Source organism: Homarus americanus, unplaced genomic scaffold, assembly GCF_018991925.1.
Source record: "Homarus americanus isolate GMGI-L3 unplaced genomic scaffold, GMGI_Hamer_2.0 scaffold18710, whole genome shotgun sequence".
In the NCBI taxonomy this organism is placed as follows: domain Eukaryota; kingdom Metazoa; phylum Arthropoda; class Malacostraca; order Decapoda; family Nephropidae; genus Homarus; species Homarus americanus.
Genome location: NW_024734532.1, coordinates 259,051 through 276,869, shown reverse-complemented (window position 1 = coordinate 276,869; position 17,819 = coordinate 259,051). Strand labels below are relative to the sequence as shown.

General features: G+C 41.6%; 2 protein-coding genes across 2 annotated transcripts in view; one reads left to right on the top strand and one right to left on the bottom strand.

Annotated features, from left to right (window-relative positions):
* Positions 1-1,092: 1,092 nt before the first annotated feature.
* On the bottom strand, positions 1,093-3,249 carry LOC121870287. Its single transcript, XM_042372077.1, has 3 exons — positions 2,871-3,249; positions 2,207-2,443; positions 1,093-1,833 (listed from the first exon to the last, which is right to left on the bottom strand). Exons 1-3 carry the CDS (start codon positions 3,122-3,124, stop codon positions 1,671-1,673), a joined length of 654 nt encoding a protein of 217 aa, XP_042228011.1. The 5' UTR covers positions 3,125-3,249; the 3' UTR covers positions 1,093-1,670.
* An 8,742-nt stretch (positions 3,250-11,991) lies between these two features.
* Positions 11,992-17,819, top strand: part of LOC121870286 — a 66,068-nt gene continuing 60,240 nt past the window's right edge. Inside the window, exon 1 of the mRNA XM_042372076.1 lies at positions 11,992-12,197. The gene's annotated coding sequence lies outside the window, so the exon portion shown is untranslated. The remainder of the gene's footprint in view (positions 12,198-17,819) is intronic.

The window sequence follows — 17,819 nt, the reverse complement described above, 5'->3', positions numbered from 1 at the left end:
TGTAAATTATATAAAGGTATTATGTATAGTATAGGTAATGTGTATAAAAATCAATAGCAAATGGATCTCTCAGGCTCCCAGTATATAGTTAATAATCTCCTGAATGTAACGAGTAGCAGTAACACCCCCACTCAAGACTGTCAGTGAACTGTAACTTAACTGATTTAACTGATTTAAAATTAGTTAAGAATTCTTCCTCCTCGACATAGATTACGTCAGGTTTTGTTCCGTTGTTCTGCGGTTTCGTTGTTCTGTTGTTCCGTTGTTCTGTTGTTCCGTTGTTCTGTTGTTCTGTTATTGCGTTGTTCCGTTGCTCCGTTGTTTACCATGTTCCGTACAGTAACAGGGTCATACAGTAACAGGGCCAATACCTCCATCAGGTTCACGCAGGAGAGACGAGTAGAGGTTACCAAGGCCATCTTAACTCTAGGCAATGTGTCTCTCGAGTAATATGTAAATTCTAATAAGTTAAGGCACAGAAGTTGATCTTTAAAATGGCAGATAAGTTGTTTATTTATCGTGTGCAGGAGAGGAGGTAAATATGGAGATGAAGACGTGTGATTGGGTATGGTAATCCTCTGGGGTACGGCACTCTCACGTTCGTTGTGGTGATGATGGTAGCGTTTTGTGGTGCACTCTGGTACTCTTGGCTCAAGGGAAACCTACTGTATAAGTTAGGTTGTTCGTGGTAATAGCGTCGTTGTCTTGTTCGTGATAATATTTTTTTTAACATGGGTTATTTTGATTTCAGATACATATATAATTCATAACATAATTCTGGAATCACCTGCAAATTAGCCCCCCAGGTTACTTCACCTTGAGATTATACCACCCTAATGCAACCTGGGGGCTTTGGTTAGGTTAGGTTAAGTTAGCTTTAGGGAGGCTAATCTTAACGTGAGGTAAGATAGGGGGCTAATTTTCAAGTTATCCCAATTATTTTTCAAAGGCTGATTATTATTGTCAATTATAGCTATTGTAGCAATTATTATAGGGAGGTATTATTATTATTATTATTATTATTATTATTATTATTATTATTATTATTATTATTATTATTATGGCACTCTCGGGGTAGATAGACAGGCTACAAAATATGTAATCATGTATTGTTACAGCCCAGAGTACAGGACATAACACTGAACACCTTAATGCAGTTCAGATTTGGCGACATGATAGTTTGAACATAATTGTACAGTTCTTATTTCTAGTATAATATAGTATAGTGTGAATATTGTAGAGCTTTTAATTAAAAATATATTTTAATCTGAACATGTGAACACCAGTGAACAGTTCATAACATGTGAACACTAGTGAACAATTCAGAACATGTGAACATTAGTGAAAAGTTCAGAACAAGTGAGCAGCATTGAACATTTTAGAGCATGTGAACTTCAATGAACAGTTCAGAAGATTCTAATACTGATGAAAAGTTTGATTCTGAACACTGCTGAACAGTTCACAATGACTGAACACCATCGAACCACATAAAGACGAATTATATCGATGCACACAGAAATATTAACAACATTTGAACATCTATGAACACTTCAAAGGGCGATCAGCATAGTTGCAATGGGAAATGAACTCCGATGAATAGTTCAAAGCCGTTCAAAACAGAGAGTATTGTAGAAGGAATTTATTTACACTATGTATACCAGCCTGGCGCCTCACATAGGACAGTACCCTGGGACACGAACGTCGAAGGCGTGCTCAGAGAAGACCCCTTTGATGGTGGAGAAGGCGCAGGAGGGCAGACGGACACTAACACGACCCTGTAGCCTCCCGTGGAAGTACTCGACGAAGGCGCGGTAGGAGGTGATGCGGTACTTCCTGTAGGTGGGAGGAGGAGGGTTAGTATTTTCTGAGGGAGGAGGAGGAGGGTGTCAATATTTTTTTGTAGGAAGAGAAGGAGGGGGAAGAGAAGCCTATACTTCCTGTGGTAGGGAGGAGGAGGGAAGATCAATACTTCCTGTGAGAGAAGGAAAGGAGTAGTCACTACTTCCTGTAGGAGGAGGAGGAGGAGGAGGAGGAGGAGTTGCAGTAGTCGGTGCTATCCCCTACTTCCTAACATCATTCAATTTAACACAAACTGACTTGGAAAATCGTTCTATCTGCGGTGGAGAGAATCAAGAAGGGATGAAGTAACAATAATCACCAGTTATATCATTCTACCTACTCCCTGTACCCCTCCCTCAACACCTACTCATGCAGTGGTCCATCCGTCACACCGAAGAGTCTCTTATCCCTGCTGTAGAGGGCCTGTAGAGCGTAGGGGTTAACGCAGACGGTAGCGAAGTAGGGGTGTTCAACCACGCATGACGGGGGACCACTTGTTCTGCCTCTGTGACCTTCAATAACTTTATTCCACACTTCCAGATCCTCCTGACAGCAACTACACTCGTCCTCAAATGGCATCCTCACGCAGTTATCACATCGACACCTGAGGAAGTAGCAGCAGGAGGAGGTGTCAGTTGTAGCAGTGACACAGACATAAATGGCAAGAGGAGGAGGAGGAGGTTTCAGGTGTGTTGTAGCAGTGAGTGTCAGGTGTTGATGAAGTGGCAGTAACGCCTGAGGGAGTGGCAGATGTCAGATGTGTTGCAGCAGTGACAATTGACATCTCCAGGTGTAAAGAGATGGAATTCAGGTGTGTAGGAACAAGACTCATTTAAAGACATATATTTAGAGATGGGGAGGTGGATGTCACATTAAGTTGAAGTTTAAACGTGAATGTAATATTTAATAATGAGGAAGTGGAGGTGAACCGTTCTTCCCTAACCACTAACACATCTGATGAACCAATTCTTATACTCATCCCTGTTTGGTCTATTCTTTTCATCAAACAATTAAAGACATCAACATCTTACCAATCAATCCTGCCAACTCTAGGACGGATATCTTCTCTGGTTGATGAAATGAGTGGAGCTGATTCATCCTCATCGCTTCCATTGTCTTCTTTGTCCTCCTGAACATAGACCACTTTGAGGGTCTCGTCTTCCTTCTCTTCCTCGCTGTTTTCATCATTTTCTTCCTTGCCCTCTCGGAAGAAAATCAGTTTGAAAGTGTCGAATGGCCTTTTCTTTACTTCCTTGTGAACGATGCCGTACATAGTAGAAGACATAATGACTTTTTCTCACGTCACCAAGCTTGTGTTCGTGCTGGGTGTGTGTCCACGAGAGAGAGAGAGAGAGAGAGAGAGAGAGAGGAGAGAGAGCGAGAGAGAGAGAGAGAGAGAGAGAGAGAGAGAGAGAGAGAGAGAGAGAGAGAGAGAGAGAGAGAGAGAGAGAGAGAGAGACTTATTAACCACCACTACCACCACATCGAGACACACAAATTAATAGTCACTCCTCACCACCACAACCACCACCACACTACTCCACTTGGCACACGAACCAATAGATGCCCCCTACAACCACCACTATTTCAACTACCACCACAACTGGACGCTCCCCCCACAACCACAACCACTACCACACTACTGCACTTGGCACACAGAGCAATAGACGCCCCCTACAACCACCACTTTTTCAACTATCACCAATTTTCACCACAACTGGACGCTCCCCCACAACCCACAACCACTACCACACTGCTGCCGTACACCGCCACATCTAGGGCAGCCCACGAGAGATAAATATAACCCACGGTCTCAGGTTGGGAAACGCACCCCGCCAATAAAGTGTGAAAAATTGCAGCCAACACTGTCAACGGAGGGGGTAGCAATACGGTGCTATAAATTATCTAGTGCCTACAGATACTTGGTTTTTCTACAGGTGTTTTAGAGAGATGGACAGGTGTGTAGACTCTGTATTGGTAGATTGGTTAACTGGCACCAATATAATTTCACCCATCGCTGTAAGACGTCAGAGTATCACACACACAGAGGCGTCTTCAATGGTTAAAACACTTGGACTGGTGCCTATCTCTGCATCACGTCTGTAGTACCACCACCACCACCACCACCACCACCACCACCAACGCCCTGCACCACCACCACCACCACCAACGCCCTGCACCACCACCACCACCTCCCAACACAGTGTCAGGACGTAACCTGAAGGCACTTTTAAAATCCCCTCCCAGATGACCTTCACTACTTTCACTGCTTTAACTTTCTCCAGTAATGAAAGTTGAAAATCTATCTTCACCTCGAGGGGAGAAAGCACCAAGTATTAATTTTACATAAGGAATTGGAATAACAGGGACTAAAATAAGTAAATAAGAGGAGAAATAATACAATAATAGGGTTTGTTTGATGTGATAAGGAAGACTTGGAGTTATCAGATAAGATTACCAGTGATGGACACGTTTAAAGGATCCGCTCCATCGAAATGATTTAAGATAAATTACCTGATATGTGGCAAACCTCTAATTACAGGTAAAGTTACAGGTAAAGTTACAGGTAAAGGTGAGTAATTAATCGTCCGTCACTTGAACGAATCACCTTAAGCTTAGCACCTCACCCAGTTTATTTCATCATAAGATTACATAAGTTAACGATACCTATGGAATTGGGTTAGGTTAGGTTAGGTCCATTTAGGTTATAGTAGATTAGGTTAATTTTCATGTTAAATTTGGTTAAAGTTTGGGTGGTTAAGCTGAGAGGTTAATTTTCAAGTGATTTAACTTAACTACTTAACTACAATCATAAATTACCTCTGTTTTCAAATCGTCTTAGTGTTTTGGTAATAATTCATATTTATGTAAGATAACCTCAAATGATATCGTGGTCACTGTTATCTTGACATAATGATAACCAACACATTAGTACCCCACTGTTGCCGAATGTGTTATTTCTGAATGTGTGAAGGCATATACACACACACACACACAATAGTTGCTCTCTCTCCTATTATATATCCTTCCGTTGCGTCTAATATATAATAGGATTGTAAGAGGCGAAGATCAGAGGCTTTATATAAACGATGGTGACGATATATATATATATGACAGGAAGCCATTTACTTGACGTCTTGGCACCTACGAGAGACACAGAAGGTCAATGTTACAAAGCTACCACGGACACCACCACCCCCTAGCGTTTATTTATATTTTCTAAGTAGATCGTCACAAATTCAATCTCTATCCTAATTTAATCTTAACTAACGATTATATGGTAGTTATGAATGGTTTAACCGCTCCCATTCATGGTAATCAAATAATACCATTGTCTTGCCTCGGTTTGTTTACATGTGTTGGCTTGAGAGTCGTCGGTAAATTTAAGAATTATTGTTTGTCTCAGTATACGATGCGAGTGATATATTTGTCATATGATTTATTTTTTTGTTATGAGTAGGTATGCTTTTATGGTTAATTTCAGACATCTACTATTACTTTTTTTTAAACGTGGCCTCCAGCCTCCCCCAATAGCCACACCTTCGCCACCATTTATTTACCTTAATATTAAATATCCTAATACATAAGAACTATCCTATCTGTGTTAAATTAGTTGAGCCGCAGATCCATGCGGCATTCAGTGACTGTAGCCTCATAGTCGATATCTGCAGCAGTTGTCGGAGTAGGGGCAGAAGCTCTCGTTCCCCTGAGGCAGAGCAAAGCCGACCGAAGGAGAGAGAAGGACAGTCGACATCTCATCCAGGCTGTGACATAACTTCTGGGCTGCTGCTTCTGTTCGGAGATCAGCTCCGCGAGTCTGGCGTAGAAACATCTTGCACTTGGGCCCATCCCACCAGAGGTTGTGAACACTAGAGGAGTGAAGCTGCCTTGATCAACATTTTGAATTCTCTCCCCATATGCCCTTCTCTTGTCGTTCTCGTTCCTCCTATGCAGCATCGAGAGCTAGGTTACGGTGACAAACGGCCATGGGATCAAAAATCCTGATGTCGAAGAAAGCTCGCTGTCCCCGCGTCCAGAATCCTCGAGCACTGACGTCCACACGGGCTTCGTTAGATGTGTTTGAAGTCCTGTGTTGGAAGATCTCGCCATCCAGTGGAAGGAGGGTCGGTTCTACCATGACGTCCCGGCAGATTTCCTTCAACATATTTGCTGTGAGATCCCTTACCTCGTCATGCCTCATGCATATGAAGCCCCCCTTCTTGCAAACCATGGCGTGATCGCATCATAGGAATAGCCACACACGCATTGGGAGGGCAAACCATCTACTGGCCAACCGTACCTTAGAGCAATGGCATCTGTAAATTCTTGTTTGTTAAGGCTGAAACCATTTGCCCTTATCGGTAACGTAGTTAGCCAGTTCGAGGCGCCCACCTCCTGCGCTATAGCTACTTTTTTTGTCAAATTTTCTGGAACCAGCAGCAATAGTTGCTGCAACATGTCATTTTGGCAGTGCTGCCGATCTGTTGTAATGGACCTACGGATCTTATTAACTTCGCTGGTGTCCACTTCCCCTGTTGCATTCTGGGCTATTATGTGGTCAGTGAGGGCTGCCGTGAGCTTAAGTGAATTTTGATGTTCAGAGTCAGCAATCTCCTCTGGATTAGTTAGTCCCATCCCTCCCAGTCTTGGTGGAAGTGCAAGAAGTGTTCTTTCTACTAGGGTTAAGTCGTGGTGTTTCACTAGTTTGGGAATGAACTTGACACTGATTGCTTCTTCCAAAGGGTGGAGGAGGGGTCGGATCTCAGGGATGGTACGCATCAGGTAGTTCCAACGATGCTTGACTCCATGTGTGAATGCTGCAAAGGCCGCATGTGGCTCTGTGTTAGCAATCTCCGATAGAGCATGGATTTCGCTAACCCACTCATTCACCTTTCCCCCTACGTACTGGGTCTTGAAGTCCGTAGTGCCAATTACTGCGCCTAGATGTCTTTGGCCATCCTTAGTTATTTTGACCTCACTTTCGCCGAAAACCTCCACAGCCCGATCATAATGATCTGGCTTCACGATGAGGAAGGATTTGCTGGCGTTAGGGTGGTACCCTATATGTGGACCTCGCGATGTTACCAGGTCCCACCACTTTTTTATGTCCTCCACTTTTCCTGCTCCTGTGAGGTCATCAGCATATGCCACTTGTTTGACTACTACTACTACTTTTTTTCATAACGTGGCCTCCAGCTTCCCTCAATAGCCACACCTTCACCGTTATTTTATTACCTTAAAATATTCTACAACAACTACTACTACTACTACTACTACTACTACTACTACTACTACTACTACTACTACTACTACTACTACTACTACTAGCTACAACATCGTACCCTGACTTTCTGTTGCCTTCTCTCTTCCCTCCCCTTTGTTATTCTCTCTCACTTTTCCTCTCCTCTCTCCTCTTCTGGTCTTTCATCTTTCTTCTCCCTTTGTTCCCTCGTCTCTCTTCTCCTCTTCCTTCTTTCCTCCCTCACCTCTCTTCTCCCATTCCTTCTTCCCTCTCCTCTCTCTCTCTTAGTGCCACCTCAGAGTGCCAGGGGCGAGGCACTATCATTCAACCAGACAGTTATTACAAGAGAGATGCCACAGGCGACCTAGTTCCGTCATCACTGTCAAGTTAACTACAGTAGTCTCACTATCCCTAACTACCTCAGGAGAGAGCCTCGTTAAGGGGAGCGTTAATGGGTAAAGTTAAAAAGATTAATTCGAGGGCATTTACTGCTTAATGGGTAGTTATTTAGTGGTTAATAGAAGTAGAGTTAACTGCTGTTACCTCACCATTGTTATCTACCCCAGGAGTTAAGGGGAAGTCGAAAATTATGATGAGGATTTCTAATGGTTAATGGGTAGTCATTTAATGGGTTATAGGCATAGATGGCGAGGCCCATTAGCTTGAGTTCACAAATTACATCATTATTGTCCATTATTCCTCCATTTGTTTGATTTCCATTATCTATTATCTCCCTTTATTACTTATTTCCCCCATTATCCATTGTTTCCTTCCCATTATCTATTATGACATGGATTGACTGCTATACAGATGCTGTTATTCCCATTCTGTCACTTCCTTTGACATGATATTAAGTCACACACACACACACACACACACACACACACACACACACACACAGTCATTTCTTAATATTTCACTGTTTATGACATGAAGTGACTGTCATAAACACATTGCCACTGTCAAATCTTAAATCTGTCACTGTTTATGACATGACAGTGACTCATACCCACATTACATTGTCATATTCTAAATATATTACTGTTTATGATACGAAGAGGCTGTCATAAATGTATTTGTCATTGTCATAGGACTGTCATGTCACTGTCAGAGTTGTCATGTCGGTCAGGAGGCGTGACTCAGCGCTTGTCACAGCTGGGTGAGTAACAGCGTGTGATGGAGGTGACGCTGTTTGTGAGTGACGTTGGTGTGACGTAGGTGTTTGTGACGCAGGTGTGACGTAGGTGTTTGTGGCGCTGGTGTGACGTGGGTGTTTGTGGCGCTGGTGTGACGTGGGTGTTTGTGGCGCTGGTGTGACGTGGGTGTTTGTGGCGCTGGTGTGACGCAGGTGTTTGTGACGCTGGTGTGACGCGGGTGCTTGTGGCGTTGGTGTGACGATGCTTGAGGTCATTACCGGCTAATATAAGAGAGAGAGAGAGAGAGAGAGAGAGAGAGAGAGAGAGTTAATTGACTTGAAACTTTTTCCTTCTTTATTCTCCCGAGTCTTGTACAAACCTCCCCTTCCCTTCCCTTCCCTTTCCCTTCTCTTCCCTTTCATCTCTTCCCTTTTCCTGTTTTCTTCTCATTAACTCCCTTTTTTACCTCTCCCTTCATCTCCCTCTCCCTCTCCTCCCTTGTGACGTGGGTACATATGTTTTATTTATATTGTCAACACTCAGACCTGTTGAGGGATGTAGATGAAACACTGGCATGGTGAAGGGTTGAGGGAGGGAGAGAAGGGGGTAGGGGGAGGGAGAAAGGGGGGTAGGGAAGGGGGTAGGGGGAGGGAGAAAGGGAGGGAGGGAAGGTAAAAAGGTTTATTCAAGTAGAGGGAAGTTCTCTTTGTGACACAGACAGGTCGACAACCATTGAATATTTATCAGACTCTTATTCTCTTTCTCTCTCCCTCTCTCTCATCTTCTTAAAACATTCCTCTTCTTTTCTCTTACAACAATGGGTTCTTTTCCTCTCTCTCTCTCTCTCTCTCTCTCTCTCTCTCTCTCTCTCTCTCGTATGCCAAAGAAATTCAGAGAGAAAATGTTAATCGTGTTATTATTATCCTCATTGTTGTTGTGTCATTATAGACGCCTGTATCGGAAAAGACGCGCCAATGTCACTCGGGGGTCCAAGAAGACAAAAGAGCATCGGGAAGCTCTTCATGAAGCTCACCTAATACGGTACAAGCGTGACCGAACCTTCACCCAGTGGCTCCGATACCGTCTGGCGTCGTCACTCTGGTGTCTATTGTGATCACCACTTTCCTGGATATATGACGGTGTGTGCGTGTGTGTGGATAGATAGATAGATAGATAGATAGATAGATAGATAGATAGATAGACAGATAGATATAGAAAAAAGTAGAGTATAATTCCTACATCACAAAGACCTTCGATTAACTGAATTTATATAACACACAATTATGTATCAGAATCAACAGTATACACATATATTCAGGTATACATGTGTAGGTATCTGGGTGTAGCCGTCTTGTATACTACCTGTGTGTGCGTCACGAGAGGCTCAGCAGTACCATAGGCCCATATATTTTGTCAACAAGAGTCAGAGTGTGTGTGGCACTACTCGACTGGCACTAATGGTAGGTGGAGTGCTTTCAGTGAGGTCGATGAGGAACACTAAGGAAACGTTGAGGGATACGACTCTCTCTCTCTCTCTCTCTCTCTCTCTCTCTCTCTCTTCGACCCCCTTTTCCCTTGTTCTTCTCTCCTTCTCTTTATACACTACCTCCTCTCCCTTTCTCTTCCTGCCTCCCCACTCCCCTCTTCTTCCCACCACACCCATCCTACCCCCCTTCTTCCTCCTTCCCCTTCTCCTAAGTCATCCTTCTCTTCCTTCCTCCCTCTTCCCCAACTTGCCTCCTCACCCTCCTCTTCTTTCACCATCACCCACCTCCTCCTACTCTCCCTCTCCCCCCGCTGCATATTGGCTGCATTTTATGAGGATATGCGGGTGGCTGGCAGACTTCCGGTTGCCACTTTCAATAATTCTTCAGTGGTGATTGGGTGGTGGTAGGGGGAGGGAAAAGGGGACGGAAGGGGAGCAAGGAGGTGGGAGATGGAGAAGGGGGAGAGTGAAATGAAAGCGAGGGGAAGGGGGATGGGGATGGACGAGGGAGAGGGGGAAGGGAGGAGGGAGAGGTGGCGTATTTGAGACTTCAAACTACTCAGTTCAGTTTTCTTTGGGGACCCGTCAACGCGGTTGTTGATGCTCTAATTCTGTATAAAATCAATAAATACTTCAGTGTAGAGTGTATACATACTATACCAAACATATATACATACAGAAGCTTAAATTTAAACATAATGAACACAAGACAAGAACACAGCACACTCAAACTTTGGAAATTTGCAAACGGTACAAAATTAGAGAAGTCTCCCCTTGCAAAACTTTCATTTTCTCTTATTTCAACCGAAAACGAACGTAAAAAAGTTTCATGAATGAGTTTAAACGCCGGATTTAAATGACTTTGAATGAGATTAAATGTGAGAATTAAATGACTTTGAATGAGTTTAAAGGTGTTATCGTAGTATTAAAGAGGCCAAGTGAGTATCACTTACAATAACAATAACAATAATAATAATATAGATCATTTGCGCGGGAAACGTCGTAGAAGAAAAGTGACTTTGAATTGTCTGAGTTATTTATTGATTGTAAAGATAAATTCTTGAGATTCGGTTGGTAATAATGATAATAATTATAATAATGATAATAATTATAATAATAATAATAATAATAATAATAATGTTATTGATATTATTATTATTAACTAGATATAGAATAATATTCATGTAGTTAATTCGAGATAGAGTTATATTAAAGAAATTAACCTTAGCTATATAAATTTTTATAAAAAAAATTCACCTAATGGAACTTTAGTCATTTTCTGCAAGATGAATTTTACGCTACAGATTATTAGCAATAAATGTAATAATAAATGGATTTCAGGATTATTAAGAGCCATAATAAGTGGTCTGGTAAGAATAGATTAGGATATGTTAGGTTAAGTATGTAAGGTTAAGTTAGATTGGGTTTGGTTAGGTTAAGTTAAGTTAGATTAGATTAACTTTGATAAGGTTAGATTAGAATAAGTTAGGTTTGGTCACAATAAATTAAGTTAGATTTGGTACGTTAGGTTAGATTAGACTAGGATAAGTTACGGTTTAGTTGGGTTAGGTTAGGTTCCACTCCTATCCCAAACTGTTATCATGCACATGTAAATTTTATTAGCTAGACAACATACTTAATTTATGCATACTCCTTAATTATACTTGTAAAATAACAGTACTACATGGAGGTAGACTGTTAGCCTAGTTGTAATAACTAATTTTACACACATGTATCGTCGTCGTGCAGCGGGTGCTTGGATACGACTTAGAAAATTAGGTATGTGCATGATATTCTTCTGTGTGTGTGAGAGAATTACAATGTCAATGGGATGAGCTACAAAGGTTGCCTGGACCTGGGTTAGTTTATGGTGAAGACGCGACCACCCGTTATTAAAACTTACTAGGCATTATTTTAGTAAGAGAATTTATCAACTTTCAGAAACTTATTATTGGAAAACTCTATATTCGGTGCCGTTGGGGATTATTATTTGTTGGTTACGTCGACTGTAATGGAAAATATTGAGTTATAAATCTTTACTCGTTACCTGCCCACTCACAGGACACAGGACAAACTTAGGAGCTAACCACAACCAATCACAAGCGTTTTTTCAAGTCAGAGCCAATCATATGCACCCTTTCATACCATTTCATCTATGTACCCAAGCTAACCACAACCATTCACAAGCGTTTTTTCAAGTCAGAGCCAATCATATGCACCCTTTCATACCATTTCATCTATGTACCCAAGCAAAGAACACGGAGTAGGAGCCAAGAACAGTCATTCCACCATTTTGTTCTTTTGTGCTACAGAGACAACAATACGTATTTCATCATCGAGTGAATCTAAACCTTGGCCGTATTTAGAATCGCTTTTCAAGTTTATGAAGACCATGGGGAACTCTGTTAAGTTATTCTGTATGATATGTGCTCAGAATATTACAGAGGTGACTACATACAGATACTCACCATCCAACTTGAAGAAAGACGTGACGGTGAGTACCCTTGTTTTGTCCTTGGGATGGAGTAGAGTAATTCAGGTATTTGCGTGTTGACAATGTTACAGGTTATTTCCGTCGTAAACTTTGTATGTGTCATTATAATTCAATAACTATTCCAACTGCTAACCTAACCTATTTCACCTCCTGCCAATCTAACCTAACCCACCTCCTGCCTATTCCTGCTAACCTAACCTACCTCAAGGGGTTGGTTACGTTATCGTAGCCAAGAACTACGTCATTATTCTCAAGCGGTTAAGTCATCGTACTGAAGAGGTTGTCATTATACTCAGGAAGTTATGTCATCATTCTCAAGAGGTTAAATCATCGTAATCAAGGGGTTAAGTCATCAAACTAAAAAAAAAAATTAACTCTAGTCTACAATAAGCCTATGCTCAATATGCCATTAAGTAAAATCGTCATATAAATCTACATTAGTTCAACACGTACTCAGACAGTGCAGGAATTTAACAGTAACAATAAGTCCGTTCAATCAAGCCACTAAATTATTCTCAATCGGCTGCCTTTCGCCTCCGACTCTACCTTGCCGTCCGCTAAGTGAAGGTGGTGCTGCTGGCCGTCCTGTATCAGAAGCACTACGGGAAAAAATATCGCACAGGAGAACAAATTTTTATCCATTTCGCTGCTATTTTTTTTCCACTTGTGTTTTAGTTAATGTGAGTTTGAATTAAAGATGTGTGGTCTTCTAAAGAAATATATCGTTATTTAAGATAGTAAATTTATAAGGAACATATCAGGTGTTAACGATGACGTGTAAATGACGTCACTTCTGAAGGGAATCCCCCCCAAGTAGTGTGAGTGGTGAGGTCATTAGGTCATAACACAGTCACTCCCAAGGCCGTTAACTCCACCACCGCCGTAAGTCACTCAATCCCTCGTTGGTCTGTCGGTTGTCTGTTGGGGTTTTCCAGGAAGTATTGCAGAGTCACAGGGTCTTAATATACTCGAACAACACCTGCCACTGATGGTCTAGAGTACTGTCACAACATTTGCTGGTAGATTATTAAAGCTCAGAGAGAAACTAAATCCCAGTTAAGCTCTATATAACTATTCACAATTATCTACCTGCTTAATCTACGTTTACAATGAACCAGTGTTGTATAGTGTGGCATTTTTACTGAATGAATGTTTATTTATTCCCGTAAGATCCCGGGAAACTACTGAAGGTGTGTGGCAAGTGTGTTTAACCCCGTTTTCTATCTCACCTTTGTGAACCCGTCGCTACGCCTCAAGGAGCAGATAGCCATAACCTGTGATTTCTTCTTATAAGTTAGGGACTTGCAAGAAGCGGGGCCACCACAGATGAGAGAATTGACTAAAATATCGTTTAATATTTTTCTTGGTATTCCAACCTCTGGCGGAGAACTAACGCACTATACTACGAGAACTAACGCACTATGCTACGAGAACTAACGCACTATACTACGAGAACTAACGCACTATACTACGAGAACTAACGCACTATACTACGAGAACTAACGCACTATACTACGAGAACTAACGCACTATACTACGAGAACTAACGCACTATACTACGAGAACTAACGCACTATACTACGAGAACTAACGCACTATACTACGAGAACTAACGCACTATACTACGAGAACTAACGCACTATACTACAAGAACTAACGCACTATACTACGAGAACTAACGCACTATACTACGAGAACTAACGCACTATACTACGAGAACTAACGCACTATACTACGAGAACTAACGCACTATACTACGAGAACTAACGCACTATACTACAAGAACTAACGCACTATACTACGAGAACTAACGCACTATACTACGAGAACTAACGCACTATACTACGAGAACTAACGCACTATACTACATTGTTCTACGTTGCTGGGTTTTTCGCCTAAAGAAAATAAACCACCACGGCCGCTACGCATGTTGCATATTATCAAGAATTCGATTGTTGTTGCTGGATGTACAGTCACCCAAAAAAGTCCTGTCGCGAACCATGAACCCCGAGATTCAGACTCTTGAACCCGAAGCAGTAGACACTGAAACATTATACTGTCCATAAATGCTTCGGATTCAAGAGTCTCAATCTCGGGGTTCATGGTTCGCGACAGGACTTTTTTGAGTTACTGTACATATTTTGGTTATCAATATCTGCTTGGGGTCACTGTTTATTGTGTGTTTCTTGTCTCAGATACTTCATCTCTGGGATAAATAACTATAAACAAATTCAAGTTTAATGTTCGCACTCTAGTGACACTGATTATGTTAAGACCCTGCCTAATTATCCGCCAAGTCTCTCTCTCTCTCTCTCTCTCTCTCTCTCTCATGGTCTAGGAACAAGGAAGATATTAAATCAAGAAAAAATAATTATACTGGGTGTAGTCTTGACCCAGTTTTTATGTTAGTCACTGATCATAGCAAAAAGTAGACAGGAGGTAGAATCTTGTTTCGTCGGGTGAGGTCCTGTCAACCTTTCCTGATGACTGACACACACGCACACACACACACACACACACACGCACACACACACACACGCACACTCACACACACACACACACACTCTATTCATTTGAGTCTATTTTCCTGTTAGCGTTACAAGTGAATGCAATGTCTCCGTGTAACTTAATTGTTGAAGAGGCAGAAATGAGAATTCCTTTTTCAGGTTTTATAATGCTGTACAGCCATCAGTCCTTATGCCTTATTTTTGAGCCGAAAAGTTATGTTTATTTCATGACACGAACTGAGCTGATGTCTGTCTGTCTGTCACTGTCTGTCACTGTCTGTCACTGTCTGTCACCTTCTGTCTTTCAGTCTTTGTTCAACTGATTTGGCAACGACACTTTTCTGGTCTTTCTCCTGTTTTGTTTTTATATGTTGAAAAAAAAACTATTTCTAACAATAACAACAACAGTAATGGTGGTGGTGGGGGGGGGGTGGAATGTTTAGGAATTATGTAAAGAAAAATCAAGAATTATTAAAAATACTTGTTTTTAATGATACCGTAAACATTACCTAAACATTTAAGTACATTGACGATAATAATAATAATAATTAACGATAACAAACAGGTGAGAAGAATAAAACAATTGAAAACAAGTAAGATAACTAATTATAAATAGGAAATTGAAGTTATTAAAATTATTACAATGCCCGTTTTCCATTTGTAAATCTAAGCACACACACACACGCACTCACACTCACACACACACACACACACTCACACTCACACACACACACACACACACACACACTCACTTTAGCTTCATTATACATATTAGTACTTAATGTATACATATAGCCTAGATATGTATTAGCACTAGTGTTATTCATATACATTCTATTTAATTCTCACTAACCTGCTATATAAATTCATATACATATACAGGTAAACTAATAAACACATTGGTCAAAAATTATATACGTATACATATATAATTGCATATAATTATACCAGTTGGTAATATAATCGTACATTTTATACATTTCTTCCAGTATAATTAATTGTACACTTAATATTTGAGGTTGTTTATTTTTTGGAGGTTAAATTGAATACTTGGAGGTCGTTTTATGGAGGTCGTGTACCTTAACGACCTCGTGGTGGTAGTTTACAGTACCTGGAGGGATTGTACCGTAACCTCCTAGGGTAGTAGTGTTTACATGGGGGAAAATGTATACCCCGTGTATATTAGTTGACTTGGTGTATAACCGTGGGAAAATGTATAGATTCCTTGACTGTATAGTTTACCTGGGGGATCTGTATACCCCCTTAATGAACTTGTTTACCTGGGGGGGGACCTGTACACCCGCAAATGTACCTCTGGGGAGAACTACACTCCCTATAGTTTACCTTTTGAGGGGGTAGGTGGACTGTACACCTCTATAGTTTACCTTTTGAGGGGGTGGACTGTACACCTCTATAGTTACCTTTGAGGGGGTGGAAGGTGGACTGTACACCTCTATAGTTTACCTTTTGAGGGGAGGTGGACTGTACACCTCTATAGTTCACCTTTTGAGGGGGGGTGGAAGGTGGACTGTACACCTCTATAGTTTACCTTTTGAGGGGGGGGGGTGGACTGTACACATCTATATCGTAGTTTACTTAAGGGAGCTCAGTTATCGTTAAAATAGTGTCTAATTGAAGAGAAGGCAATACTTGTGTGTGTAAAGCCTCTCAGGGGTAGTAACCAGCTCTTGAACGCAGGCCTCGAGTGTTTAGTCTGGCCTTGGACACGCCTCTGATAATTTCGTTGTCCCTGACCGTCCTACCACAGCGGTAATAATACCAGTAATACGTGCCTGACTGTGATGATACGTGCCTGACTGTAATAATACGTGCCTGACTGTGATGATACGTGCATGACTGTAATACGTGCCTGACTGTAATAATACGTGCATGACTGTGATGATACGTGCATGACTGTAATACGTGCCTGACTGTAATAATACGTGCATGACTGTAATAATACGTGCCTAACTGTAATACGTGCCTCACTAACAATACGTGCCACACTGTAACAATACGTGCCTTACTGTGATAATACGTGCATGACTGTAATAATACGTGCCTGACTGTAACATTGACTGAACTGTAATACTGTGACAATAACATGTACAATACGATGATGACGCATGACTGTAATACGTGCCTGACTGTAATAATACGTGCATGACTGTAATAATACGTGCCTGACTGTAATACGCCTCACCAATACGTGCCACACTGTAACAATACGTGCTTACTGTGATAATACGTGCATGACTGTAATAATACGTGCCTGACTGTAACATTACGAGCCTGACTGTGACAATTTGTACTTGACTGTAATAATACGTGCCTGACTGTAACAATACGTTCCTGACTGTAATAATACGTGCCTGACTGTAATAATACGTCCTGACTGTAACAATACGTGCCTGACTGTAATACGTGCCTGACTGTATCGTGCCCAGCTTCTCAGTATCAACATCTCCATGTCTTTGAATCACAAGACCTCTATTTTCCTTTAAATTTATCAGTTCACTATAAATATCCTAATCATCCATGCGGTTGGTCTCTATTCTTTGCTACGCCCTTCATCGTCCAGTGCTTCTACGGGAGAAAACTGAACTGTAGTATTCCCCCCACCCAAAAAAAAATTAACCCAGCGACGTCTGGTAAGGTCACACTCGATAACACCTTTCTCACAGTCCTGGGGAGGGGATCGAAGCCAGACCACAGTTACTTCGTTGTGTGGGTACTGTTTCTATATCTTGGTAAAATGTTTAATACGTAAAAGAAAAAGAATGTGTGTAGAGGGGAGGGGTTGAGTAGACACCAATATCCTTGTGGTATATTGGAAAGTGAGGTGGTTAGACGGGGACAAAAGGGAGATAAAAATTATATCATGTACGCTTCTTAAGGTCGTTGTTTGTGTGAATTATATCATGTAATAGTCAGTCAGACACTATTTTACCTCCCCAACACTTCAAGTCCTTGGCTATTGTTTCCTCGGCTCGTACGTGAGAGATAGATAATGCTGAAGTGTGAGGAGGGGTGGGTGGGGGTGGCAATGGAACCTACAGAGTTGTTTGTATGTTTCGTAGGTGGTCTAAAACATCCGGTACAGAGACCCGTTTGC

What these genes read in the sequence shown, in the direction of transcription:
- LOC121870287 (XM_042372077.1), bottom strand. Translation starts at nt 3,124, where the DNA reads ATGTCTTCTACTATGTACGGCATCGTTCACAAGGAAGTAAAGAAAAGG. An exon ending in AGAGTTGGCAGGATTGATTG is followed by an intron (nt 2,444 to 2,870) that starts GTAAGATGTTGA and finishes CTACTTCCTCAG; the next exon opens with GTGTCGATGTGATAACTGCG. An exon ending in ACGGATGGACCACTGCATGA is followed by an intron (nt 1,834 to 2,206) that starts GTAGGTGTTGAG and finishes TCCCACCTACAG; the next exon opens with GAAGTACCGCATCACCTCCT.